Source organism: Chenopodium quinoa, unplaced genomic scaffold (genome assembly GCF_001683475.1).
Source record: "Chenopodium quinoa cultivar QQ74 unplaced genomic scaffold, ASM168347v1, whole genome shotgun sequence".
In the NCBI taxonomy this organism is placed as follows: Eukaryota; Viridiplantae; Streptophyta; class Magnoliopsida; order Caryophyllales; family Amaranthaceae; genus Chenopodium; species Chenopodium quinoa.
The window spans coordinates 192,411-216,157 of NW_018743448.1; the positions used below are offsets into that span (position 1 = coordinate 192,411).

Below are 23,747 nucleotides of genomic sequence, written 5' to 3' on the forward strand. Positions count from 1 at the left end.
ATTCAATTCAATTCAATTCAATCAATCATCATTTAAGTGGAAAACTACCCTTCAATTCACTCTTCTAGCTCATAATTGTTGCTTCTTCTTGTGTAAACAAACATACTTTTCCCACTACAGAAACACGTGATCATCAAAGGTTAAAAGGAGGACAAAACTCATGAACTTCACAATTTACAAACCTATGTTGTGGGCCCCACTTGACTTGGCGTTCTCCATTTATGATCCCACTTTGGCTTGTGACATGAGAAGCAATTAAGATGAATTGAAGTGTTTTTGATGTTGAAATTTAGTGCATAGTTTATCTTCTTTTGTAAAAAAGGTTAAATGACATAGATGTGACTCAAATTCTTTGTCATCCTTGACTTTCTTTTTTTTTTTTTTTGTTGTTGTTGTTGTTGTTGTTTAGAGAGCCAAGAAACAAGGGCGGATGATGAGAATCGATCCCAAAATTCCTCGGATTCGGAAGAAAGCTCTAACCACTTGAGCTATCCTCGATCCCTCACTCTCTGTCATCCTTGATTATAGATAATAATTTTTTTTTTTTTTTTTTTTTTTTTTTTTTTTTTTTGGTTTTGGTGGGGGTGGGGGAGATAGATAATGAGATTAATGGCTTATAATTATAACAACAAGCTCTAATACTATTGTCAAGTATTATGTCTAAATAATAAGCACAACAAAACAAATACAAGTACAACATAATAATTATGAAATAATTAATGTTTAATTAATTTATGTATAATTGACATACTACAACAAGCATGCTAAGACAAATCCAATATGAAAGCAAAAGAGTATAATACATAACAAATAATCCAATTTTTAACATCATCTCCATTTATACCCTCAATCCAAGCATGCTCCAAACAACATAGAAACACGATGATGAAAGAGAAAATGACTAGATACATGTTTGGAAGTATGGCTCCATATTTTGATGATAGCCCAACTAGCTAGGGAAAAATGAATACTTTTGGATAGATTCTACTCTTATATACTTATACAAAAGTTTCCTAAATCTAATAAGTGGAAATAGGTTTTTATGCACCCAAGTGCACATAAAGAAAGTACACTCAAGGATAAATTTTTGCTCATTATTATCTATATATTTTTTTTTTTGTTCATTTAAAATTTTCATAAAAAAATAAGCAAAAAATATTAATTGAACAGAAACTACACATAAATAATGCACCTGTATGTCTTTAAGTACTCCCTGTTGCATGTAAGAATCACTCCCCTTTGTAGTATATATTTTTTTCTTAGCAAAAAATTGTAAAGCTAGGGAAGTATATTACTCCGTATAGATAAGATTACTCGAAGACAACACCATGCATGTTTCATTAAAATCAAGCATAATAATTACTTCCAAGAAATATGTCATAATTGACCAATTGGTGGTGAGACTAGAATCATAGATCCTAACAACTTGGGTCACATTTTTTTGATAGCATTTGTATTTAACTTTATAAGTGCGTATTGCCACGATAAATTTGAGTAATTGCGTTCTTTCTTACAGCACTTGTACATTTTTAATGTTTTGGCGCATTTTAAGGTATGTAAATGATTCTGATTTGCTTTGCACTTCAGATTTCTCTATTGCAATCAGATCCTCAATTATAGTTTCAAATTAAGCCATGTGCAAAGAAAAAGAAAAGGAAGAACATTCTTTTTTTTTTTTGGGGAGTTTTACTTAAGGGCTCAATTATTGATAAGGAGTCAAATAGATGGTTCCAAAACTAATTAAGATTCATATAATAATAAATAATGTAATTAAACTATATACTGTAATTCCTTAGGCTTATTGAAAATGCATATTACATAAAACACAAACATACATATATCTCATTTTAAGTAAGTAAACATTTTATTTTTTTTAATAAGTTTTTCATGTCTATCTACTTTTGTAATAGTTGGATCGGTTTTCCATTGTGTACACTCATAGTTCTTTTAATTATATGATTAGTAAACATATTTCTCTACTAGACCCGGACATCTTAGGTCAATTTTGCCTAAATTTGGAAGTTAGGATATGGAATTATTCAAAAGAATAAGAAAAACCTCCCAAATTAAAGCTCGTAATGGACAATAGATCATAAATCTTAAGAGTTACACCAAGCAACCGCCATTAAAGACGTACACTTCTTAAGACCAAATACCGTCATGTAATAACCTCGGCCCCTCAATTAAAGTGTGTGCACTAAAATGTAGACCTTTCCTTTGAAGTTTAATGAAGATGGAAAATTGTTTTTATTTTGTTGGACAAGTATGAAGTAATATGCATGGTGAATTATTATTTATTAATTGGAAAAATTGATCTATTTCCAACGAATCATGGACCAAGTTGCAAGTAAAATACAGTTAATGCTTGCTAGGTACACCTTTGGTAAGCTATCACATTCAAAATTTTGTTCTAATTATTGATAATGATTTGAACCTTTCAGCAATTTGTAGGGCACGTAGGTCCATGCGTATCCTACTTCACAGACATCTTTTGCATGGATGAAGATTTTACCAATTAAATAAATAAATACATTTCCATTATTTAGTTCATATTTTCGTAATATCAACGGCATATGTCACCAATGAAATTAATTAGAGGACAATAAGGTTATTACAATTGTTAAAAAAAAAAATTTCCCCTTTTTAGCACAATAAGAATTATTGCAAATAGCTCTACATATGGTCAATCTAATGAAAACAAAGTGTGGTTTGTACTTGAGGTCAAATTGAGTTAAAATAAGAGGCAGTAATCTAATAATGAAAACAAAGGGTAGTTTATGATTCCAAATTGAATATAGATATGTTAATAAAAAAAAATGCGAGGCATGGCAATAAGAGCCAGCAGATAATTTGATTTGCAATCTAAAAATTTGATAAAAATAACTTAAGTGAATGATTAAATGATTTGGACCAATCAAGAAAGGTGCATATATATGTTATGGCACATTGGCATACATAAATGGAATAGAAGTTTTGTACTCCATATATAGTCATGCAATCATTTATTTATTTACTTCATATATTTTTTTTAAGGAAATTAAAGTTACACAAATATAATTAGACATGTCTTCTCTCAAAACTCATACCTAATCTCTATATAGTCATGCATTCATGTATGAATAGAGTAGTGTATTTGCAAATATAAAAATGCATGTGTTACAATTAACATATACACATACTCAAATAGAAAGAATACGAACTAAAGTTTCAATTGCAGTACACATTTGAAATTAATACTCACATATAATTTTTATTTAAAATACTTTGTAGTTATGTTTATGATTGAGTCTTCTAATTTGCTATTAATCTATTTTGAAGAATTAAAATACATGTGATAATATGTACAATTGTTAACATGCTAGCTCTTATGTATATGAGGTTTTTTTTTTTGACATTAATATGAGTTTATGTATGAGGAACTGATAATATAATATATAAAAAAATAACAATTATATATAATTTCGAGTATGTTGTAAAATCATGCATGTTATAAAAATATAAAATTTAGGACAACGTAAAAACTTATACTAGACGAATCAATGAAGGGTAACTGTCATAGGATAATTTAAATCATGTATATTGTATGGAAATACGGAATAATAATACACATTGATAATTATGTAGTGCTTAATAAAAATGCATGGTTGCAAAGCATGAAAGCAAAGATATATAGTGAGCAATAAAAAAAAAAAGCTAAGTAATACATAGTTTGTAGTGTCAGTCTATAAGTCGTTGAAGAAGTAATCAAGTAGTTCGCCGTTTACAAATCTTGTCACAAAAGCTAAGGGTGTGATATATAAATCGAATGCATGAGTAGTTCGTTAAGAATACTAATTAAAAAAAAAGGCAATATAATATAATTAATGCTCCTGTACGTCTTTCTCTTGCAAGCTAAGGTATTTAATTTTGGTCCAAAAACTATACATCCTCAGATTAAGGAAAACATATCTTCTTTCTTACTCAAAGGGGGCTATTGAGATTTGAGAGTTAAAATCGATTAGCAATGCACTTTTGTATTTGCATTATCTTACATATCTTCCACCTTACCCATACATACTATGAAATATGCATGCAAAAACGGAGTTGATTAGCCATAGTGTAATATATATATATATAATATATATATATATATATATATATATATATATATATTATATATATATATATATATATATATATATATATATATAAACCAAGCTGCGAATATCAAGCACGGAGTGTATATCATTCACTAAAATAACCGATAAATATATTAAATTGTGGTTCAAAATAAAGAAAAAACTCTATAGGAGAATCTTTATGTTAAAACATCTTTCATTTTGTATGTAAATCGATATATTTTATGAGCATGCAAATGTAGCATAGTCTGAAAGTTATTAATTAGGTACACACTAGGAAGCAGGTACATACTTCCCCAATAAACAATCATACTGCGTTTAACCAATCCTAAAAAAATGCATAAATTAGAAAGATAGATGTTGTTTGACAATAGCTTCTTTAAAAGAAATTATGACAAGGTTATTACAACATTAGTTGGGAATAAAATTGAGTGTGATGGGCAAGGTTATAAGAAGAGGTTGGAGATAGATAAAGGTTGAGTTTTTCACTAACTTTTATGAAATGTTACAAATAAATTAAAGCCTCAAAATATATATGCTTCATACTACCTCCGTTTTTACTTAGTTGACACTATTCTCTTATCACGCTTGTCAACATACTATTTTAACAATTAAAATCTCAAATTCTCGACATGTATAAAATTATAAAAAGTGGATATTAATAAAATATACATTTGAGATGATTCAAACAAGATCCCACTTGACTATGTTTTATCATAACTATAAACCATAAAAGCTAATTAAAGTGTAGTTTGTAAATAGTGTAAAAGTCAAATGGTGTCAACTAAAAAAAAAAGGTAAAAGTATATTACAAACATGTTGGTTCAACAACTAAGGATCAAAGAGTGAAAGGATGGTTAGTCCCTCCATCTCCGGCCCCCTCAAGGGTCGAGGTTTGATCCTCACCACCCCAACCTGTAATAGGAGGGCCCCCCTATCTTACCGTAAAAAAAAATTGAAAAACATTGCTGGCTCGACAACTACTAGCTTTGAAGTATTCAAATTCAAAAAAACTCAAAATTACAAAATAAATACCGGCAGCTCTGTTGTGGATCAATATGAAGGCAGAATTTCAATTTTTTACACTATGTATTCTTGATGCTTGAAAAGAAGAATAAAGTCTGAAGGTCAAGGTTTCTTCCAAAAAAAAAGGGGTTTGAAGGTCAAAGTCTTTCATCTGATTTTCACTTATTTGAATTTGTCTATATTAATTTTATCTTTACTATATATGTTATTGAACTTAGATAACTTGACCTACTATCTTTCTTGATTTTTCCCCCCTAAATTAATGAAAGTAAGGCTAAACTAATTAGTATCTTAACACAAAAATAATTTGAATCATATATAATTGGAATTTAAAGAAAAGGAATTCAGATAATAACTAAAAATAGAATTGTGAAGATAATACTCCAATGACATTAACACAATTGTGACCTTCGTATTTTGTCGAGTAGCAAAAGAGTATTATAGTACTAACAAAGACAACTAATCATAGCTTGAGTCATTATCATATCCTTAAATTTATGTTTGTCATCTTGTGACGGCTTAAGATTATTTATTTATATATATTATGTACAAGTACTAAAGTAATGTTTCTGTCGATTTAATTTCTTAATTGTTGATTTCATGCATAAAATATTTAACAATTTTAGACATCACTCCATAATTTCCTCCTTAGCTTATGACTTAAAATTCCTTTAATTTGGCTAAAGATAGTCAAACTACATACCCTTAAAATGTTATATTAGTAGTTCTTTCTTCTTACTTTCTTCTTCTGTCTTCTTTTACTTTGATTTTTTCTTTCTTGGAGTAACATGGCCCAACCTTTTAGCCTTTATTATTTTGATATAACCATATCTTCAATGGTAACAAAAGTTTTAGAAAAGGAGTCACCTTTTTTCTAAGTGGATTTGGGATTCTACTCCACTAACTATGTTAAAGCTAAGGGAAATTCCTCTCCCAAAAAACAAAAATAAAACTTATTTTTCTTAAAAAAAATAGTGTTTTTGGGTAATTAAGCAACCACACTTAGAATTAGAGGACATCACATGGTGGGTGGAAAATTTTGGATCAACCTTGTGCCAAGTATATTGACAGCTACATTTTTTTTTAATCTTTTATTTCATATGAAATTTCATGCTACATCCCTCCCTCCGTCCCAAGTTTAATAATATTATAGTTTTTAAATTTTCAATTTATTAAGAGTTGTATTAAATAAAAAACATAAATTTGTTGTTTAGTAGGCGGGATAGTAAATAACATAAAATGAAAGTGTGACCATCTTATAAAAACATATTAATAACATAATTAAGCAATTTACTATAAAGGACAGACGAAAGGAGTACGTAGTTTTTCTTTTATTTAATAATGAAAAATGGTCCATGGGAATATTTTTCTATACATCTTTCTCTAGGTATCAGTATCACAATGCAAGTTTCACAACCTTGTCACCTCTTTTTCACTTTGCATTTCTTACTTTGCACCTTGAGCTTAAAACTTTCTAATCAATTCACTTAATGGTGGGTCCTTCATTAAATTCTCAACCCCATTAGTGAAAGGTACTTATGTGTTATATTAATAATAATTTAATTTTTAAACTAATTAACCCCGACTCATGAGAGACTTCTAGCCTTTAAAATGGATGGAGTTTAGCTAGAGTGTATAGTAGAAGTTTCATACTCTAAAAAGCTAGATATTCCTCCTAATACTTTTATATGTTCCTTTTTTTTTTTTTATTATTATTATTTTTTTTCTTATTATCATAAGTCGGCTCAACGTTGAGCCAAGCATATGGTAGCTCCGATAAAATTTTGCACATAATATTGATATCCTTAATTAGCTCCAATAATATTAGACACCGTTGTTCAATACATGTCGTACATAGGACGTCACCTACATGAAGTGTTCGCTAGCTCATCATTCTAAGCTAATTTAAATCCAGACTTGATCAAGCTAAGTTAATCATATGCATGCATGCCTACTAACAATAATCTTTCACATTATGATTGCTAGAGTGTTGGTGAATAGATAGCTTTCAAGGATCATGTTATACTACCTAGCTAAGACCTAAGCTAAGGATGTAGTTAGCTCTACAAGTAGTATTGTGAAAGCAGCATAGAATAGAATAGAATAAGGCCAGTACGTGGTGGCACCATGACTAAGCTAAGCTATTCTGTTATAGGAAACGATGATTGCAACCGATCAGCAACACCCACATGCTTGCATAAGTAACATGCAAGTGATGAAATGAAGCCCCTAAATCTTGTAAAATAAACTAGTTTAGGTTTTTTAAATTGCAAATTTTTGAAGTAATATAATCTTTAGTTTAGATCTTGGTATTTATTCATATATTAAATTTATATGACAACATCTAATTATTAGAAAAGACAAAAGTATTAGAATTACTTAGCCAATTCAATTGAACAATAAATAAGTTGGTAGACGTAGGGGTTATGTTAGAGAAATTGATTATTATAGTACGATTTGTAAGGCTTAGAGTAATAAGCTACTAATTGGTGTTGATGGCGTTACATCAAATTATTTATTGCTTAGTGATTGTTATGATTGTGATTAGAAATATTGTACGATTATTGTTTTTATTTCAAACAACAGTTTTTTCTCAAAATGTCGAAGAAAATTTTTTCATAAAGAGAACTATAAAAAGATTATGTTTTACTCATCTAAACTTCTATGTTTTAATTATTTATTTTATAATTTCTCATCACTTAAAATAATGTATTTAGTTTTGAGGTTTGATCGAGTATAATGAATGTTTTCTAGTTTGATTTATTGAACTTTAACTGTATTTGTGCACTAAAGCCCCATTCACTTCACCTTATTTTTGTTGAACTGAAATTATTTTTACTGAACTTAAATTATTTTGTTAAACTTAAATTATTTTTATTGAACTGAAATTATTTTTGCTGAATTGAAATTATTTTTACTGATTATTTTTATTATATTTCTTCTTTAAAGTTACTTATTTTTATTGAACTGAAATTATTTTTACTAAACTGAACTTATTTTTATTGAACTTGACTAATTTTTGCTGAACTGAAATTATTTTTACTGAATTGAAATTATTTTTACTGAATATTTTTTTTTTAATTAATTTTTGCTGAATTGAAATTATTTTTACTGAACTGAAATTATTTTTACTGAAATTATTTTTACTGAATTGAAAGGTGAAGTGAACAGGGTCTAATTAATGTATTGAAAATATTTTTATCAAGCAAGGTTTGAATTCTTAAAACAATTTTTAAAATTTGAAATTTAAAATTCTTTTATTAATTAAAAATTCTAAATATATGGCAATAAATATAGACAAATAAAAAGATTTAGTGGTCTAAAATTTTCTGATTTGATAAAAAATCTAATAAATAAACGGACTACTTGAGTTTCTAAAATAAAGTGAATAAAATAAAGTTTTATTTTAGACAAAATAGATGAAACTTAAATAAGTCAACAAATATTGTACTCCGTAACTATTTAAGAATTTAACTAAGGGAGTAGTAATTAATTCCTTCACAAATATTAATGCACATGCCGAACTTACTACATAATTGTATATTATTGTGGATTGGAGAACGTTGAAATGTTTATAATTAACATTAGTGTGAAAAAGACAAACATAGAATCAAGAAAAGTATGTACGAAGTAGAAGTTTCTGTTTATTATTATTATTATTATTATTATTATTATTATTATTATTATTATTTGTTTAATTTCTAGTTTATGAATTTAAATAATCAATGAGGACAAAAGTGGGAAACCAAAGGGCAAAGGTTGTATATAGATTCATACGTGGAATATTAATATATACTAATATACATGAGCAAAGTAGTATAAAATGTTAAGAGACAAGTGTTATTATTCAGGCAAAAAAAAACCAAACCATGCATTTAGCCTTAAAATGGATTTGGTTTATCCATTTTTCGATATAATTAAATCGAATTAAATTTAATATTTAAATGGCAACTCATCATGTTTTTGGGATCAGAAAACAATATTGCGTATCAATTTTGCTCACTCCTAATTTTAAAGCCGTGTATATCATAATCATCTTTGATCGGTAGTATAAGAATAGCTAAACAACATGTGTATTACAAATTGAAGAGGCAGTATCGACAGCTTGAGAGTTTCTATCATAGAAATGAGGTTCCAAAAAGATTCGTTAAGTCAATTTAAGTGAAGTCACAATATGGAAATGTAGTTGCTTTACCTTCCAAATATAGTCAATTGCCACTTGCTTTTTCTTTCTACCTTATCTTCAATATGTTAATCACCAACACGCAACTTGCTTGCCTATCTATTAGCCTTGTTTTTTGCTATGTGAATCTCACTTAACTACCATCTTCTATTTAATATCTTCCACGAGTATTCTTCTAACTAAAAGAATAATTAAAGAATATGAGATTTATTTTTTCTTTTTGTAATTTGTATAGCAAAACTTTTACAAACCAATAGGATTGCATAAGGATTGATTGATGAACTTGAATGCGTAGTTATGAAGTAGGTAAGTAAAGTAAATGGTTGTAATTAATCACTAGTAAGTACTTGTATTAAAGTATATGCTAGGTAAGTAAAGTAGTGTAATTATTCACTCATAAACTAAAAAGCAAGCAAAGGTGAAAATAGCCTTTTTAAGTATAAAAATTTACAACAAAAAAAAAAAAAAGAAAAAAAAAAGGAGGTATATGGAGTGTTATTAGGGTGCGCTTTTGATTCACTTGATTTCTACTTACTCGAACTATTCCGAAGATTTTGAATTTATAGTTTATGTTAATTGTAAATCAAACTTGGATAAAACCATATTAGTTCTTATGAGAACTAATATTTTTTTTGTTAGGCTTATGAGAACTAATTTAAACTTATGCTTTAAGTCATATTGTAAGATTTATAATGTCAAAATTAGTTAAATTTACTTAAACGGTTGTACCACTCTTAAGTAAATATTAACTTGCATTGAACCACTTGTTGACACCGAAATTTTGTTAATTTTTAGGTGTTAGATATATGTAAATAAGAAGATAATATCAAAAAGTAGAATATATGATTATTATCTTGTTAATTAACTACTCTACGACTCTTTAGGGTTGTTTCTAGGTTTAATTAGGCTCAAATGGAAAAATCATAAAGACCTCATCTCCTCTATACAAGGCTAAGATGGAATAAGTCACAAGGACCCTATCTCCTCCCGACTACCAAACATGTAAGTACAACCTTTTAGAGAAGGAATTAAGAAATCTACGAGAGTTGTAACCCACAAATCATCAATGAAATTATTGTTTACACATATTTTCTTGCCTCTTTATTTGTATATTGCAGGTTTTAAATGTTTATGGTTTACAAATTGGCACGCTCGGTGGGACAATTTTCGCTCTTCATCTCTGTTCTCTTAGTTTTAAAGTCCGTAAAATCAATGCATGTCGGGCATGCCAAATTTGCTTTCAAATTCTACAGGAAAATTTCGAGACCAAGTTGCATACCGATTTCAAATCTCCACAACAGGTCTTGAGGGGCATTTGTCAACACCAAAATTTTGTTAATTTTTAGGTGTTAGATATATGTAAATAAGAAGATAATATAAAAATAATATGAGATATTTATCTTTAGAATCGTGTAGAATATATGATTTTTATCTTGTTAACTAGTCTACGACTCTATATAAAGAGGATGGATTGTTTCTAGGGTTTAATTAGGTTCAGATGAATAAGTCATAAAGACCCCACATATTTTCTTGCCTCTTTATTTGTATATTACAGTTTTAAATGTTTATGGTTTACACCACTATTGCAAAATCGACTACATACAAAAGCTATTTTTAACCAAGATTCCATTAGCTTTTTTTTTTTTTTAATCCTTTATTGAAATGACTCAAAGCAAAAAAAAAATTTGTCATAAACAACTAAGCCCCTGTTCTTGCTCTGTCTAGAAGCTCAAAAGAATAGGGCCTAATACAAGTATACAACTTGATTAGGGATTTTTATCCACCAAGCGCCGTTTGACAAGTGGACCAACCAGGTTCCGCCACGCGTCCTCCACGGACCACTTAAGACACGCCACGTGTCCACCCATGCCAAATGGGACAACCGGCCATCAAGGCCCATTTCAGTCTAGAAGCCCGATCGGCCCTAGGTTTACCTTAAACCTAGAGAGTTGCACGCTTCCCAAGGCTATAAATACTCGATTAATCCTCATTAATCAGGGACCGAATAATTAACAGGAGAACAACACACTAATAACCGGCTGATCTCGCTAGCAAAGCAGATTACCTACATTAAATACTCTCACCTAGAGAGACCTTATTACTTTAATTTCTGTATTAATTACTCCTTAATCAGGTACTAACTTGACCGTTGGAGGCGGAGCTCTCAGGAGTCTCCGTTATTTTGCAGGTACAGGCGTCCGGTTCCAGTCTCGGAATTGTAGCTCTCCCGCAGGACATCAGAAAACCCCAAACATTTGGCGCCGTCTGTGGGAGAGTACTTCAGAGATGGCATCCAAGTCTGTACCGACCCCAGAAGAGAGGCGTCCCCTAGACGACCCTCAAGTTCAGTCGGACCATGATACCGAAAGTGAATTTGAAGTTGAAACTCATACAGCTCCAGACGGGACCCTAAGGGCCCGCCGTACCCGTCATACTGAAATAAGGGAACGGGAGTATCTTCAAACAGGAAGCGAGCCAGCAGGCGCACCGCTTGCTCGGCAACAGCCGACTGATGGGTCTGCTCCCATCACAAGGAACGAACTCATGACCTTCATGAGGGGATTCAAGGGAGAGATCCAAGAGTTGATCAACAAAAAACCGCCTGCTTCAGTCAAAGAGCAGGCGGCCAAAAAACCTTCCACTTCACTGAAGAGGAAGCCAGTTCAAGGGCGAGAGGCGACTCCCCATCCTAAATCTAAGAAGCGGAGCCGTCTGCTCTTGATTTCACAAAACTCCGTTATCCTACGGGAAATAGGAAACCGGTTCGTCATATTCAGGCGGATGGGTCAAAGCAAACGTTCACAGATGCTCGGCACCTGCTAGAGCAGAAGAAGAGTGACCGATTATCAGAGTCGGCTTCTACTTCAAATTTTCAGGACAGTTTGCGAAATGCCTCGATGAGGCCAACTCAGTCGTACCATGAGAGTCAGTCAGGCGGCACCTCCCGTCAGTCTGGCTTTCATAGTGCGCAGGCGGTACCAAATTTACCATTTGTGCCGCAACAACAATATTTTATGCAGCCACCTCCATTTGGTGGACCTGCAGCAAAAAACGTCCAACCTATGGACTGGCAGCTACGGCTGCTTAGACTTGGTAAACAGCCGTCGGCCTTCTCCAAGGAAATTACTGAAGCCGCTCAGCCGGCCAAAGTAAAAAATGTTTTAGTAGGCGCCTATGATGGCACTACTAACCCGGAAGACCATCTGATGGCATTCACCAACCTGATGTACCTTCAAGGGTTGGATGATCCCACTTGGTGCAAGTGTTTCCCAGCAACTCTCAAGGGAATTGCACAGCAATGGTTCGGCAACCTGCCGACTGGTTGTGTAAACAGTTTCAGGACGCTTGCTTACTTATTTGCCTCCAACTTTGCAATGAACATCCCTGCGAAGAAAACGACCCTTGATTTGGGAACAATTCAGCAGGGTGAAAAGGAGGGGCTTCGTTCCTACATCAGGCGGTTCAACCTGATGAGAATACAGATTCAAGGGTTACCGGATGAGGTAGCTTATACTGACTTTTTTAGAGGTCTCAAAGACGGGTCTACCTTCAAATTTGATTTAGTTCGAAAAAGGGTGGCGACTCTTCAAGAGGCCTTGATTGAAGCAGAAGCCTATATACAGGCGACTGATCTGTGTACAATGAAACAGTCGGACGGGAAGAGGTTCGACAATAGAGAAGGACGACAGAAACAGTCGTCCAACAAAGATGAAAAAAGAAAAGGGGTCTGGGCGGCTGATTCCTCTAAACAGCCGGCCAAGAAGAAAAAGGAATTCAAACCATACTCCCCAAAGTATGTGTTTAACAAGGATAACCAGTTTATCCTAAAAGAAATAAAGGGACGGCTCTCAATTGAGAAACCGCTCCCCATGAAGGGTTCTGCGAGCAACCGGAACCAAGACAAAATCTGTGCTTATCATGATGACATTGGTCATCACACCAACGACTGCATTAGTCTCATGCGGTACCTAGACCGCTTGGCTGATCAAGGTGATCTTGACACTTATGTCAAGAAATCTACGGGGAATACTTCCTCAAAAAAGCAGTCGGCCAAAAAGAATCAACAGGCCGACAGTTCCGATACAGATGATGCAGTCGTCTACACCATTGCAGGCGGCTTCTCAGGAGGCGGCCCCACTATTAGGGGCAACAAAGATAATATAAGGCGGTTAGATGTAAATTCCGTTCACCAAGAACGACCGTCCAAATATACATTTCCTGAGATTGTCATCACTGAAGAGGATCTAGGAGGAATAAGGGGGCCGCATGACGACCCTCTCGTTATTGAATGTAAAGTGGCCAACCAGAGAGTTGGTCGAATCCTCATAGATACTGGGAGCTCTTCAGATCTCATCAGCAGCAAATGTCTGTCAAAACTGAAATATCAGACGGACTGCATACATCCGGCCTCCCACCCTTTAATAGGGTTTGGAGGAGGAGTCGTCCACCCACTGGGACGAGTTGATCTACCCGTCCGCCTGGGCGAAAAAGGGGAAGGACGACACATGGTAGTCCGATTCCTAGTTGTAGAGGAACTCTCTGCCTACAACATGATTCTGGGTCGCCCAACCCTGAATAGTGCCAAGGCTGTTATAATCCCGTCACTTATGCTGCTTAAGTTTGAAAGGGACAATGGAACAGTCGGCTCCCTAAGGGAGATCAGAGGATGGCCCGAGAGTGCTATCTCTCGGATGTCAAACCCACTGCTAAGGCCACTGGGTCAAGTGGAGAAAAAACAGACCTTGACAATGTCAAGGAAAGTGCGCCTGTTCAAGAAACAGGCGACAGAAAAAGAAAGGCGTCCCAGACAGAGTCCGCCAGAAAGGCAAGAAAATAGCAATCATTGGCAGAGGACCGGCCGAATGAGTTCCGCCCTCAGCCGGCTGGTGAGCATACGGACCTGATATTAGACGACTCCCGCCCTGACCGAACAGTCAAAGTTGGGACGACTGCTCTGAGAAACCTTGGTGATGACTTTCACAACCTGTTGAAAGAATACAAGGACATCTTTGCATTTGAAGTCCATGAAATGCCAGGCATTAGTCCTGATCTGGCAGTACACAAACTCGCTGTGGATCCGAAAAAGAAGCCGGTACGGCAAAAGAAGCGGAACCATGGTGAAGAAAGAGGTCAGGCGGCCGCCGCCGAAGTCAAAAAATTACTTGATGCAGGGTTCATTCGGCAATGTTACTTCCCAGATTGGGTTGCAAATGTGGTACTTGTTAAAAAGCCGAATGGCACCTGGCGAATGTGTGTAGACTACACAGACTTGAACAAGGCGTGCCCCAAAGACAGTTACCCTCTGCCCAAAATTGATAACCTGGTCGACTCAACAGCCGGCCATGCCTTGATGAGTTTTATGGACGCCTATTCTGGTTTTCATCAAATTCCTTTGTGGAAGAAAGATCAGGAGAAGACGGCCTTCGTCACTGATCAGGGATTATACTGTTATACGGTCATGCCGTTTGGTCTTAAGAATGCCCCGGCTACATTCCAACGAATGATAAACACAGTGTTCTTTGATCAGATTGGGAGAAACGTCGAGGCATACATTGATGATATGATTGTTAAGACTAAACTTCAGAAAGATCATCTGACGGACCTCCGAGAAACTTTCGCCACACTCAGGCGGCACCATGTCATGCTCAATCCCAAGAAATGTGTATTTGGAGTTGAGTCTGGGAAATTTCTCGGATTCCTTATCAACCAGAGAGGAATAGAGGCGAACCCTGAGAAGGTACAGGCGGTCATTGACATGCAGTCGCCTCGTACCGTCCGAGAGGTTCAGAAGTTAACAGGTTGTCTGGCGGCCTTGGGAAGATTTCTAAGCCGATCAGGCGACAAATGCCTATACTTTTTCCAGGCAATTAAGAAAAAGGCAAGGTTTGAATGGGGGCCGGATGCTGAGGCCGCCTTCCAGAAATTAAAGGTTCACTTGCATTCCTTGCCAAGGCTGGTCAGCCCTTTGCCCAAAGAAAATCTCTACATGTACCTGGCCGTCTCTGATCATGCGTTAAGCGCGGTGCTCCTTGCTGAAAGGGACGGCTGTCAACTTCCGGTCTACTTTGTCAGTCACGTACTGAAAAATGCCGAGTTGAGGTATCCCCTAGTGGAGAAATTTGGTCTTGCACTCTTCATGGCTGTTAAAAAATTGAAGCCCTACTTTCTGGCACATGCAGTCGTCGTGTATACCGACCAACCGATCAAACGGCCCCTTACCACCATGGAGTCCTCCGGACGAATGATCAAATGGGCCATAGAAATGCAGAGTCTCGAAGTTACTTTCGAGCCTAGAAAAGCAGTGAAGGGGCAAGCCTTTGCTGACTTTATTGTAGAGATGACTCGTCCTCCTGACTCTCAAGTTCCAGACCAAGTCTGGAAGGTATATGTGGACGGAAGCTCTACTTCAAACGGTTGTGGAGCAGGCGTCGTATGTCAATCTCCAGAGGGCGACAGGTTCGAGTATGCTCTACGCTTCAGTTTCCAGGCTTCAAACAATGAGGCAGAATATGAAGCTTTACTAGCCGGGATCCGCATGTGTAAGGCGGCCGGGGCAAGGAAAATAGACGCCTGTTCTGATTCACAACTGATAGTGAGTCAGTACAATGGCGAATACGAAGCAACACATCCGGCCATGATCAAATATTTACAGGCGGTCCGACAAGCAGTCGGCTCCCTTGAGGATTTCCATCTGATCCAAGTACCGAGATCAGAAAACAACCAGGCAGATGCACTCTCGAAATTAGCATCATCCGCCTCCTCCGATACTCCTCGAACTGTGTTTTGGGAAGTAATGGAGAAGAGAAGCATCGAGGAAAATCCTATTGGAATTCTAGACAGAAGCTCAACCTGGATGGATTCAATCAGGGCATATCTGACAAACGGTACACTGCCGGATGATCCTCAACAGGCGGCATCACTGAAAAAACGAGCCTCCTGTTTTGAAATGATACAGGGGGAACTGCACAAGAGGGGGCACCTTCAACCCTTCTTAAAGTGTGTTACTCCTGAAAAGGGACGAGAGATACTAGATGATCTTCACTCTGGTTTCTGTGCTTCCCATATAGGTGGTAGGATGCTTGCTCAAAGGGCAAGGCGGCAGGGCTACTTTTGGCCTACTTTGGAAGCAGATGCAATGGAGATGGTGAAAAAATGTGACAAGTGCCAAAGGTTTGGCAAATTAATTCACCGTCCGGCTACTGACCTCACTACCATTCACAGCCCACTACCGTTTGCTAAGTGGGGCATGGACATTCTGGGTCCATATACGCCTGCTACAGGCGGCAGAAGGTATATACTTGTTGCCGTTGACTACTTCACTAAATGAGTAGAGGCGGAGGCTGTAAAGGGAATCAAGACGAAAGATGTAATTTCATTCATTTGGAAAAACGTCATCACTCGGTTCGGGGTTCCCATGTCTATGGTTTTTGATAATGGTCCCCAATTTGAGACGCCTGTTCTCAAAAGCTGGTTGGGAGACCAAGGAATTGGACATTACTTTGCATCTGTCGGCCGTCCACAAGCAAACGGCCAGGTAGAAGCCTTTAATAAAATCATCTCAGACGGTCTCAAGAAAAAAATTGAACGAGCAGGCGGCCTATGGGCAGATGAACTACCACATGTTCTTTGGGCCATTAGGACGACTGAAAAAGGGGCGACTGGAGAAACTCCATTCCTCCTAACTTATGGTGCAGAAGCTGTTCTTCCAATAGAACACTACGAGCCGACTCTTCGAGTAATGCTATATGACGAAGAGGCAAACTGGGAAGCTATGCGCCTGGCATTAGACTCACTTCCTGAAAAGAGGGGCAATGCTGTTTTGCGCCATGAAATCTACCGCCTGAGAATGACTAGATCATACAACAAAAAAGTGCACAGGCGTCCACTCAAAGTAGGGGACTTTGTACTTAGAAAAATGGAAGCAGTTGGTAGGGCTAACGAGTCTGGCAAACTAACTCCCAACTGGGAAGGACCCTACCGAATCTATGCGGAAGTCAGGGACGGTACCTACCGTCTGGAAACACCAGACGGACAACCGTTGCCTCGAACTTGGAATGTAGATAACCTTAAGAAATATTTCTTTTGAATGATGTAAAGTAAAGAGCTACTTAATAAAGTTGGCACTTACTATTCAATTTTGTATTACGAGGGGCATGCCGTCTGTACCTTTACAGTCGGCTACTCTCCATTGAGTTTCACTCTTTATCTTTACAGGGGCATGCCGTCTGTTCCATTACAGTCGGCTACTCTCCCTCGAGTATTTTACTCACAATACTTAGCTAAAAAGTTTAGGGCCTGGCCGATCCTGTAACTAACAGGCGGCTACCCTTCTTTTACTTAGCACATACGTTCACCAAAAACATACCAAGGCCACTGGCCGAATGATCAGACCAGGCGCCTAGTCAACTGATCTAACTTTTAAAAACTAATCCGACCTGTCCCAACATTATAGCAGGCGTCCGGCGGCATCCATTCGGATGAAATTCGTCGCAGAGAGCAGCTCCCTTTTGGGTGGAACATTGTTCTATAAACTAATTACACGGCACCTATACGACTGTCCCAAAGGGCAACCACGTAGCCGTTTTTGAGACAAGGATAACTCTATCACTAACCAAACCAGTGGTAGCAGTTGACATCTGAGTCAGATGACCGCCTGTATTACTTGGGATAAATGCAGGGGGTACCTATTGAGTTAATAGCCAACAAACATTGGCGAATCAAGGGGTCTAGCCGGCCTACGCCGCCTGGTACCTCTACTTCTCAAATAAAAGTGACGGCGACTGAGTAACTCCAAAGTTAACTCATAGTCACTCCTTCAAATTTGGTATGGAACCTAAAAAGTTTGAGTCGTCCGCCTGTTTTATACAAACAAGGGCACTCGAACCCCTATTCCTACTGGATAACCTATTGAGTAAATAGCCAACAAACATTGGTAAATCAAGGGGTCTAGCCGGCCTACGCCGCCTGATACCTTTACTACTCAATCAAGATTGTGACGAAGACTAAGTAACTCCTATGTTAACTTAATAGTCACTCAAACTTAGTACTGAGCCTAAAAGGTACGAGTCGTCCACTTGTTTTTAATAAACAAAGGCTCTCAACCAATACTCTTGCTAGGTTAACAAATAACAAATTAGAGGCCAACATTGGCAATAAAGGGAAACAACCGGTACCCGCCGCTTGTTTTCCTACTTAAATTCCTTGGCTACTTGGTAATTCTATTTACTTGGTCAAATTGAATAAAGAGTTCGAATACCGATTGATTAAATGGCCGACTGATCATCTATCCTGGAAACAGACAACCAGTCGTCCAGGGGCATAGGCGGCATACTTACTATTTGTACCTGTCTTAACGTTCGGCCATACACAACAGTCTGTCTAGTGAGCAAATTTCAAATACTTAGACAAATTTGAACAAAAACAAAAAATTTGATTAAAATGAGCCGGCCATAAAAGACCAGCAGAATATTCAAAACCCCGGCTCCCTGGCCGGGTAATTACAAAGCAAACGGCACGCAGGCCGTGAAAAGAAAAAATATACTTAAAGCTTAAGAAGGGGCAGTTCAGTATCAGCAGCAGCCGCCTGGTCAGCACTCTTCTTGCTGGACTCGGCCTTCGCTGCATCATCTTTTGATGCCTTTCCCCCAAGTGGCACAAGCGCCACAACAGGCTCTTCCTCCTCCAACGCAACGTCCATCGCCTCTTCTTCAGCAGCCGCCAGGATCTGTTGATTATATATTTCCGAACACTGGCGGTACGTTCTTTCCCATGAGGCAAAGTCGGCACTGGGGAACAGTCGTTCCCAGGTCATGCGTTGGATTTGGGCGGAGTCTTCCACCATCTCCCGGACGAGCTCTTGTTTTTCTTGCTCGGCCTTGTCCGAGAGCTCTTGGGTAAGACTCTTCTCCTGGTTCACCAGGCGTTCTTTTACGTTAGCCAAAGATTTCTCCATGGCTTCGTAAGAGTGCATTTTCTGGCGAAGGGGTTTCAGCTCGGCTTTAAATTTGGTGACGGTCCCCTCCAGCTCGTCAACCTTCTTTTGGGCCGCCTCTAGCTGAGCCCGAACAGCGGCGGTCGCCTGCGCCTGATAATAAAGAAGATCAATGGTCAGTACTTCATTTTGGGCAATTTGAAACATTGCTTTATCACAGCTGGAGGCGGCCATAGCCTTTGCGGCCTTTACCTCTTTGTTTTTCCGATCAATCGGCTTGCGAAGGCTGTTGACTCGGAGCAGGGCCTAAGTACAAAGAAAAACAGGCGTCAGTTTCCAATCATAAGGATTAACAGGCGTCCTGGAACTTCAAAAGGGTATACCTCAGCTAGGATCCCCGAAATTCCATCGAGGTCAAGGGTGCCGGCACCCTTGACCGCCTCCCTGTCAGAGGGAGGAACTACTTTAACCATTGACTTGGCTACCTCAACCAAGTCAAGTCCCTGGGGGCCGGCTGCATTAAGCAAAAGGAAAAACAAGTTAGACCTAATCAAGAAGGAAGCAAGAGTGAGTTTTTACAAGCAAGTGTCCATACATCTAGGCGGCCCCGCCTGGGTTTTTGAGGAAGTGGCCGGCTGCTTCTCAGCCGCCACTGTTTTCCTGGAAGACCCAGGAGAGCTTGCAACAGTCGTTCTCCGGGCCTTGGGGTCCGGCTGTTGCGAGGAAGAAGCCCTTGGAGTGCCAGACTGAAAACAAAAAGAGTTAGTATATGCATAATACAACTTAAAGGGGAAGAGTTTTCAAAGCTTACCAAGGGTGCCTCCTTGCTGGGGGAGTCGGCGTACGACTGCTTCATTAGCGAAACCCGCAGCATGGCCGCCGCAGTCTTAGATGCTGTTATTTTACTCATGGCGTCGGCTGAAAGAAATAAACAGCAAAGTTAGTAAAAATCCCAAGTAAACAAGGCGTGAAAAAACAGAGTATTCGTCAGTCCGGCTACCTCTAGAGCACCGACTGCCGAGGCCACAGGCGGCCAAGAAGTACTCATCATAGAGCCACTTGAAGCTCGGGACGCAGTGTAGGGGTACTTGCTCTCGTACCCCTGAAGTAGAGTTCACCCTAGTCTCTACTTTGAAGAGTCCTTTGTCTAGGATCTCTCTTTTAGCCTTTGGGGAACAGGCGGCATGCTGCGGCCGCCTGCAAGAAGAGGCGGATCCCTGTTCCACTTGTTAAAACGTTTGTTCAGCTCCGTGTCTGAACTCTCGATAATAAGGAAGGTGTTCCGCCAATCCTTCCATTTGTTTGCCTTACCTCTCGTCATGAGGTAACCCCTGTGGCTTGTTAGTTGATACCAGCCGGTACCTCCCGACTTAGGGGTCCGGCTGAGATAGTTCATGTGGGCGAAAGCCTCAAAACTTGGCTCCACCCCGTTCAGTTCGCACCCGGCCACATAGCCGAGTACGTTTACCCAAGAGTTGGGGGCTAACTGCCATAACCCCAGATCATACCCATCTAAAATCCGCTGAACAGCCGGATGTAATGGGAAGCGCAGACCAGCTTTGATGGCCGCCACATAGCAGCCAAAACAGCCGTCACCATAGCTGGTACCAGCCGGCCAGACGACAGTATCTTCTGGATCCGGCACAAACAGTAAATACTCCGGGCCCATTTTGTGGTTAGCAATAAAGCTCGCCACGTTGTCTCGCATGGTTGCGATCCGGCCCCGGGGCACCCTGCAGTAGTAGGGGGTGTTTTCCTCTCTGTAAGAGGCGGACGGCTCTGCCCAATTATCCCCCTTCTCCACTGCATGGGAACTTCTCGCCTCTTGTAGGCGGTTATGTTTTTCTTCTGAGTCAGAAGAACTATGGTCAGAAGAACTATGGTCAGAAGAGCTGGAATCGGACTCGTCCCCTGACGAGTCCGAAGAGGACGACGCCTCCCCTCTCCTAGAGGGGCCCGCCTCCTCTCCCTTAGAAGGAGCAGAAGGTAAATTAGACATGTCCACGGTTAGATGAGAAGGGAACACCTTGGTCCCTCTCTCAGAACTGTCAGCTTGACAGTCGCCTCGTTCCACATCTGGCGCCTGGTCAGATGTTTCGCTAAGGAGTACCCTTTGGGAGGAGCCGTCTGAGTTTGATATTCTAGCAGTCTTTTTTGTTCTGGCCATCACGTTCTGCATAGACACAGATTCAGTCGGACTCTGTATAAAGGGCAAAGATGGGTCCAGAAAAGGGCAGGCGGCACTCCTAGTCCTAGATTCAGCCGTCCCCGGTGACCGGCTGATCACTAACTTAGGGCGTGTCGTGTGCTTCCATGGTGCCATTTCAAAAAATAAAAAGAAAATTAAGAGTAAGAGAACTGAGTTACCTGAACGGATGACAGTTGATGAAGTCCTGAAAGTTCGGGTCAGTCGGCTTGTCAGAACAGGCGGTAGGCAGAAAAAGTCCGAAAATGTCAGAGCAAGTTCAGGGGTCCGAATGTTCTCGCAAAAATTCTCAAATGTGAAAATGACCGAAGTCAGCACTTCCTTTTATAGGCAAAATGAGAAGGCGAAGGGTCGCTTCCGAATTCAAATTTGGGCGGGAGAGTCTCCCGGCCGTCTGCAAGGTGACACCTGTAACGGGCCGTCGCCTGTCACCGTGCGACGCCTGTCACAGGCGACACGTGACCAGTCGCGTGCCACCTGTGAGGGGCAAATGATTAGGGGATTTTTATCCACCAAGCGCCGTTTGACAAGTGGACCAACCAGGTTCCGCCACGCGTCCTCCACGGACCACTTAAGACACGCCACGTGTCCACCCATGCCAAATGGGACAACCGGCCATCAAGGCCCATTTCAGTCTAGAAGCCCGTTCGGCCCTAGGTTTACCTTAAACCTAGAGAGTTGCACGCTTCCCAAGGCTATAAATACTCGATTAATCCTCATTAATCAAAGGACCGAATAATTAACAGAACAGAGGAGAAACATTACGGAACACACTAATAACCGGCTGATCTCGCTAGCAAAGCAGATTACCTACATTAAATACTCTCACCTAGAGAGACCTTATTACTTTAATTTCTGTATTAATTACTCCTTAATCAGGTACTAACTTGACCGTTGGAGGCGGAGCTCTCAGGAGTCTCCGTTATTTTGCAGGTACAGGCGTCCGGTTCCAGTCTCGGAATTGTAGCTCTCCCGCAGGACATCAGAAAACCCCGAAACACATACAATGATTAAAATTTTTTTTATTCTTACATATTGCTTTTGTTTTACCTTTTTTCCTATTATTTAAAAATACTACAGTTGTCAAATACAATCAGAACAAACAACATGAAAAGACCTCCGAAACGTGCATACGTTCTTCTTGTGCCGACGCTTTGTGAGCATTGTGGAGCAAAACTATTTAAAGATGAGTTAATTAACCTATGTTCAACTAAGGGGAGATTCGAGTTGCTCCTAACTATATGCCAGACATTTTGCGTAACCTATTTCTGTCGTTGGATAGCAGTTTCGAAAGTTTTCGTAAATGTATTATTCTGTACAACAATATGTTTGCGTTTACATCTTTGGGTGTGAAGAAGGATAAAGAATTAGCGCAAAGACATCATGGCATTTACACATTTAGAGTTCAAGGGCAAGTTTATCATTACATAAATGATATACATCGAAATGATGAGCAACCACGATATCTGCAGCTATATTTCTATGACACTGATGTTGAGTACCGACATCGTGTATCAATTTTTAAGAATCTTGATCCACGTGTTATCGGCCAATTAGTGCGATTAATGGAGCTAAATCCGTATGCTCAATTTTTCTGGTCACTTAAAGACGTTAATATAGTTGATACAAGTCACATTATAATCCGATCTGACCCAGATCAAGATCAACGTACTCACAATGCACCTACTTCTTCTCAAGTGGCGGCAATCTGGTTGGAAGATGCAGGCACATCTGGTCCATTGCAGGGCGATATTGTAGTTCGCGCATATTCAAGTGTAAACCATTGTATACTGCATTACTATGGATGTTATGATCCATCACAGTATCCGATTTTATTTCCTTAAGGCCAAACTGGTTGGCATAGACGGATATACAGATTTAAAACAAAGCATCATAAAAGACAGGAATGCCATATGTTTCCGATTAATGAAGTTCTTGTCCAAACTGTTGACGATCTTTTAGAAGCTGAAGAACAAGGTTTGCCTATTAAATAATTTATCAGGAAAAAATTACATTTTAATCAACAAAAATAACATCACGTATTTTTTTACCTTTTTTTTTATATAGGCATTCGCTCATCAACGTCGGAAAAAAAGTTTCGTGTTGAGAGTATCACTGCTACTGATTATAGATCTGTATACGAGATTATTCCTTTCTTCTGAGATGTGCCGCTTACTACAACAATACATTGTTGATATGTACATCAAAATCGAAACTTCACGTCTGGATTTTATTCATCGTAACCAAGATACAATCAGAGCTGAACTTTACCAAGGCATTCTC

At 38.4% G+C, this 23,747-nt stretch overlaps 1 protein-coding gene across 1 annotated transcript in view; it reads left to right on the top strand.

The window, feature by feature from the left end:
* LOC110739221 overlaps window positions 1-23,475 on the top strand; it is a 34,444-nt gene extending 10,969 nt beyond the window's left edge. Inside the window, exon 2 of the mRNA XM_021919677.1 lies at window positions 22,545-23,475. Within this exon, the coding sequence (XP_021775369.1) occupies window positions 22,706-23,308 (603 nt within the window). The 5' untranslated portion in view covers window positions 22,545-22,705 and the 3' untranslated portion in view covers window positions 23,309-23,475. The remainder of the gene's footprint in view (window positions 1-22,544) is intronic.
* The last annotated feature ends 272 nt before the right edge of the window (window positions 23,476-23,747 follow it).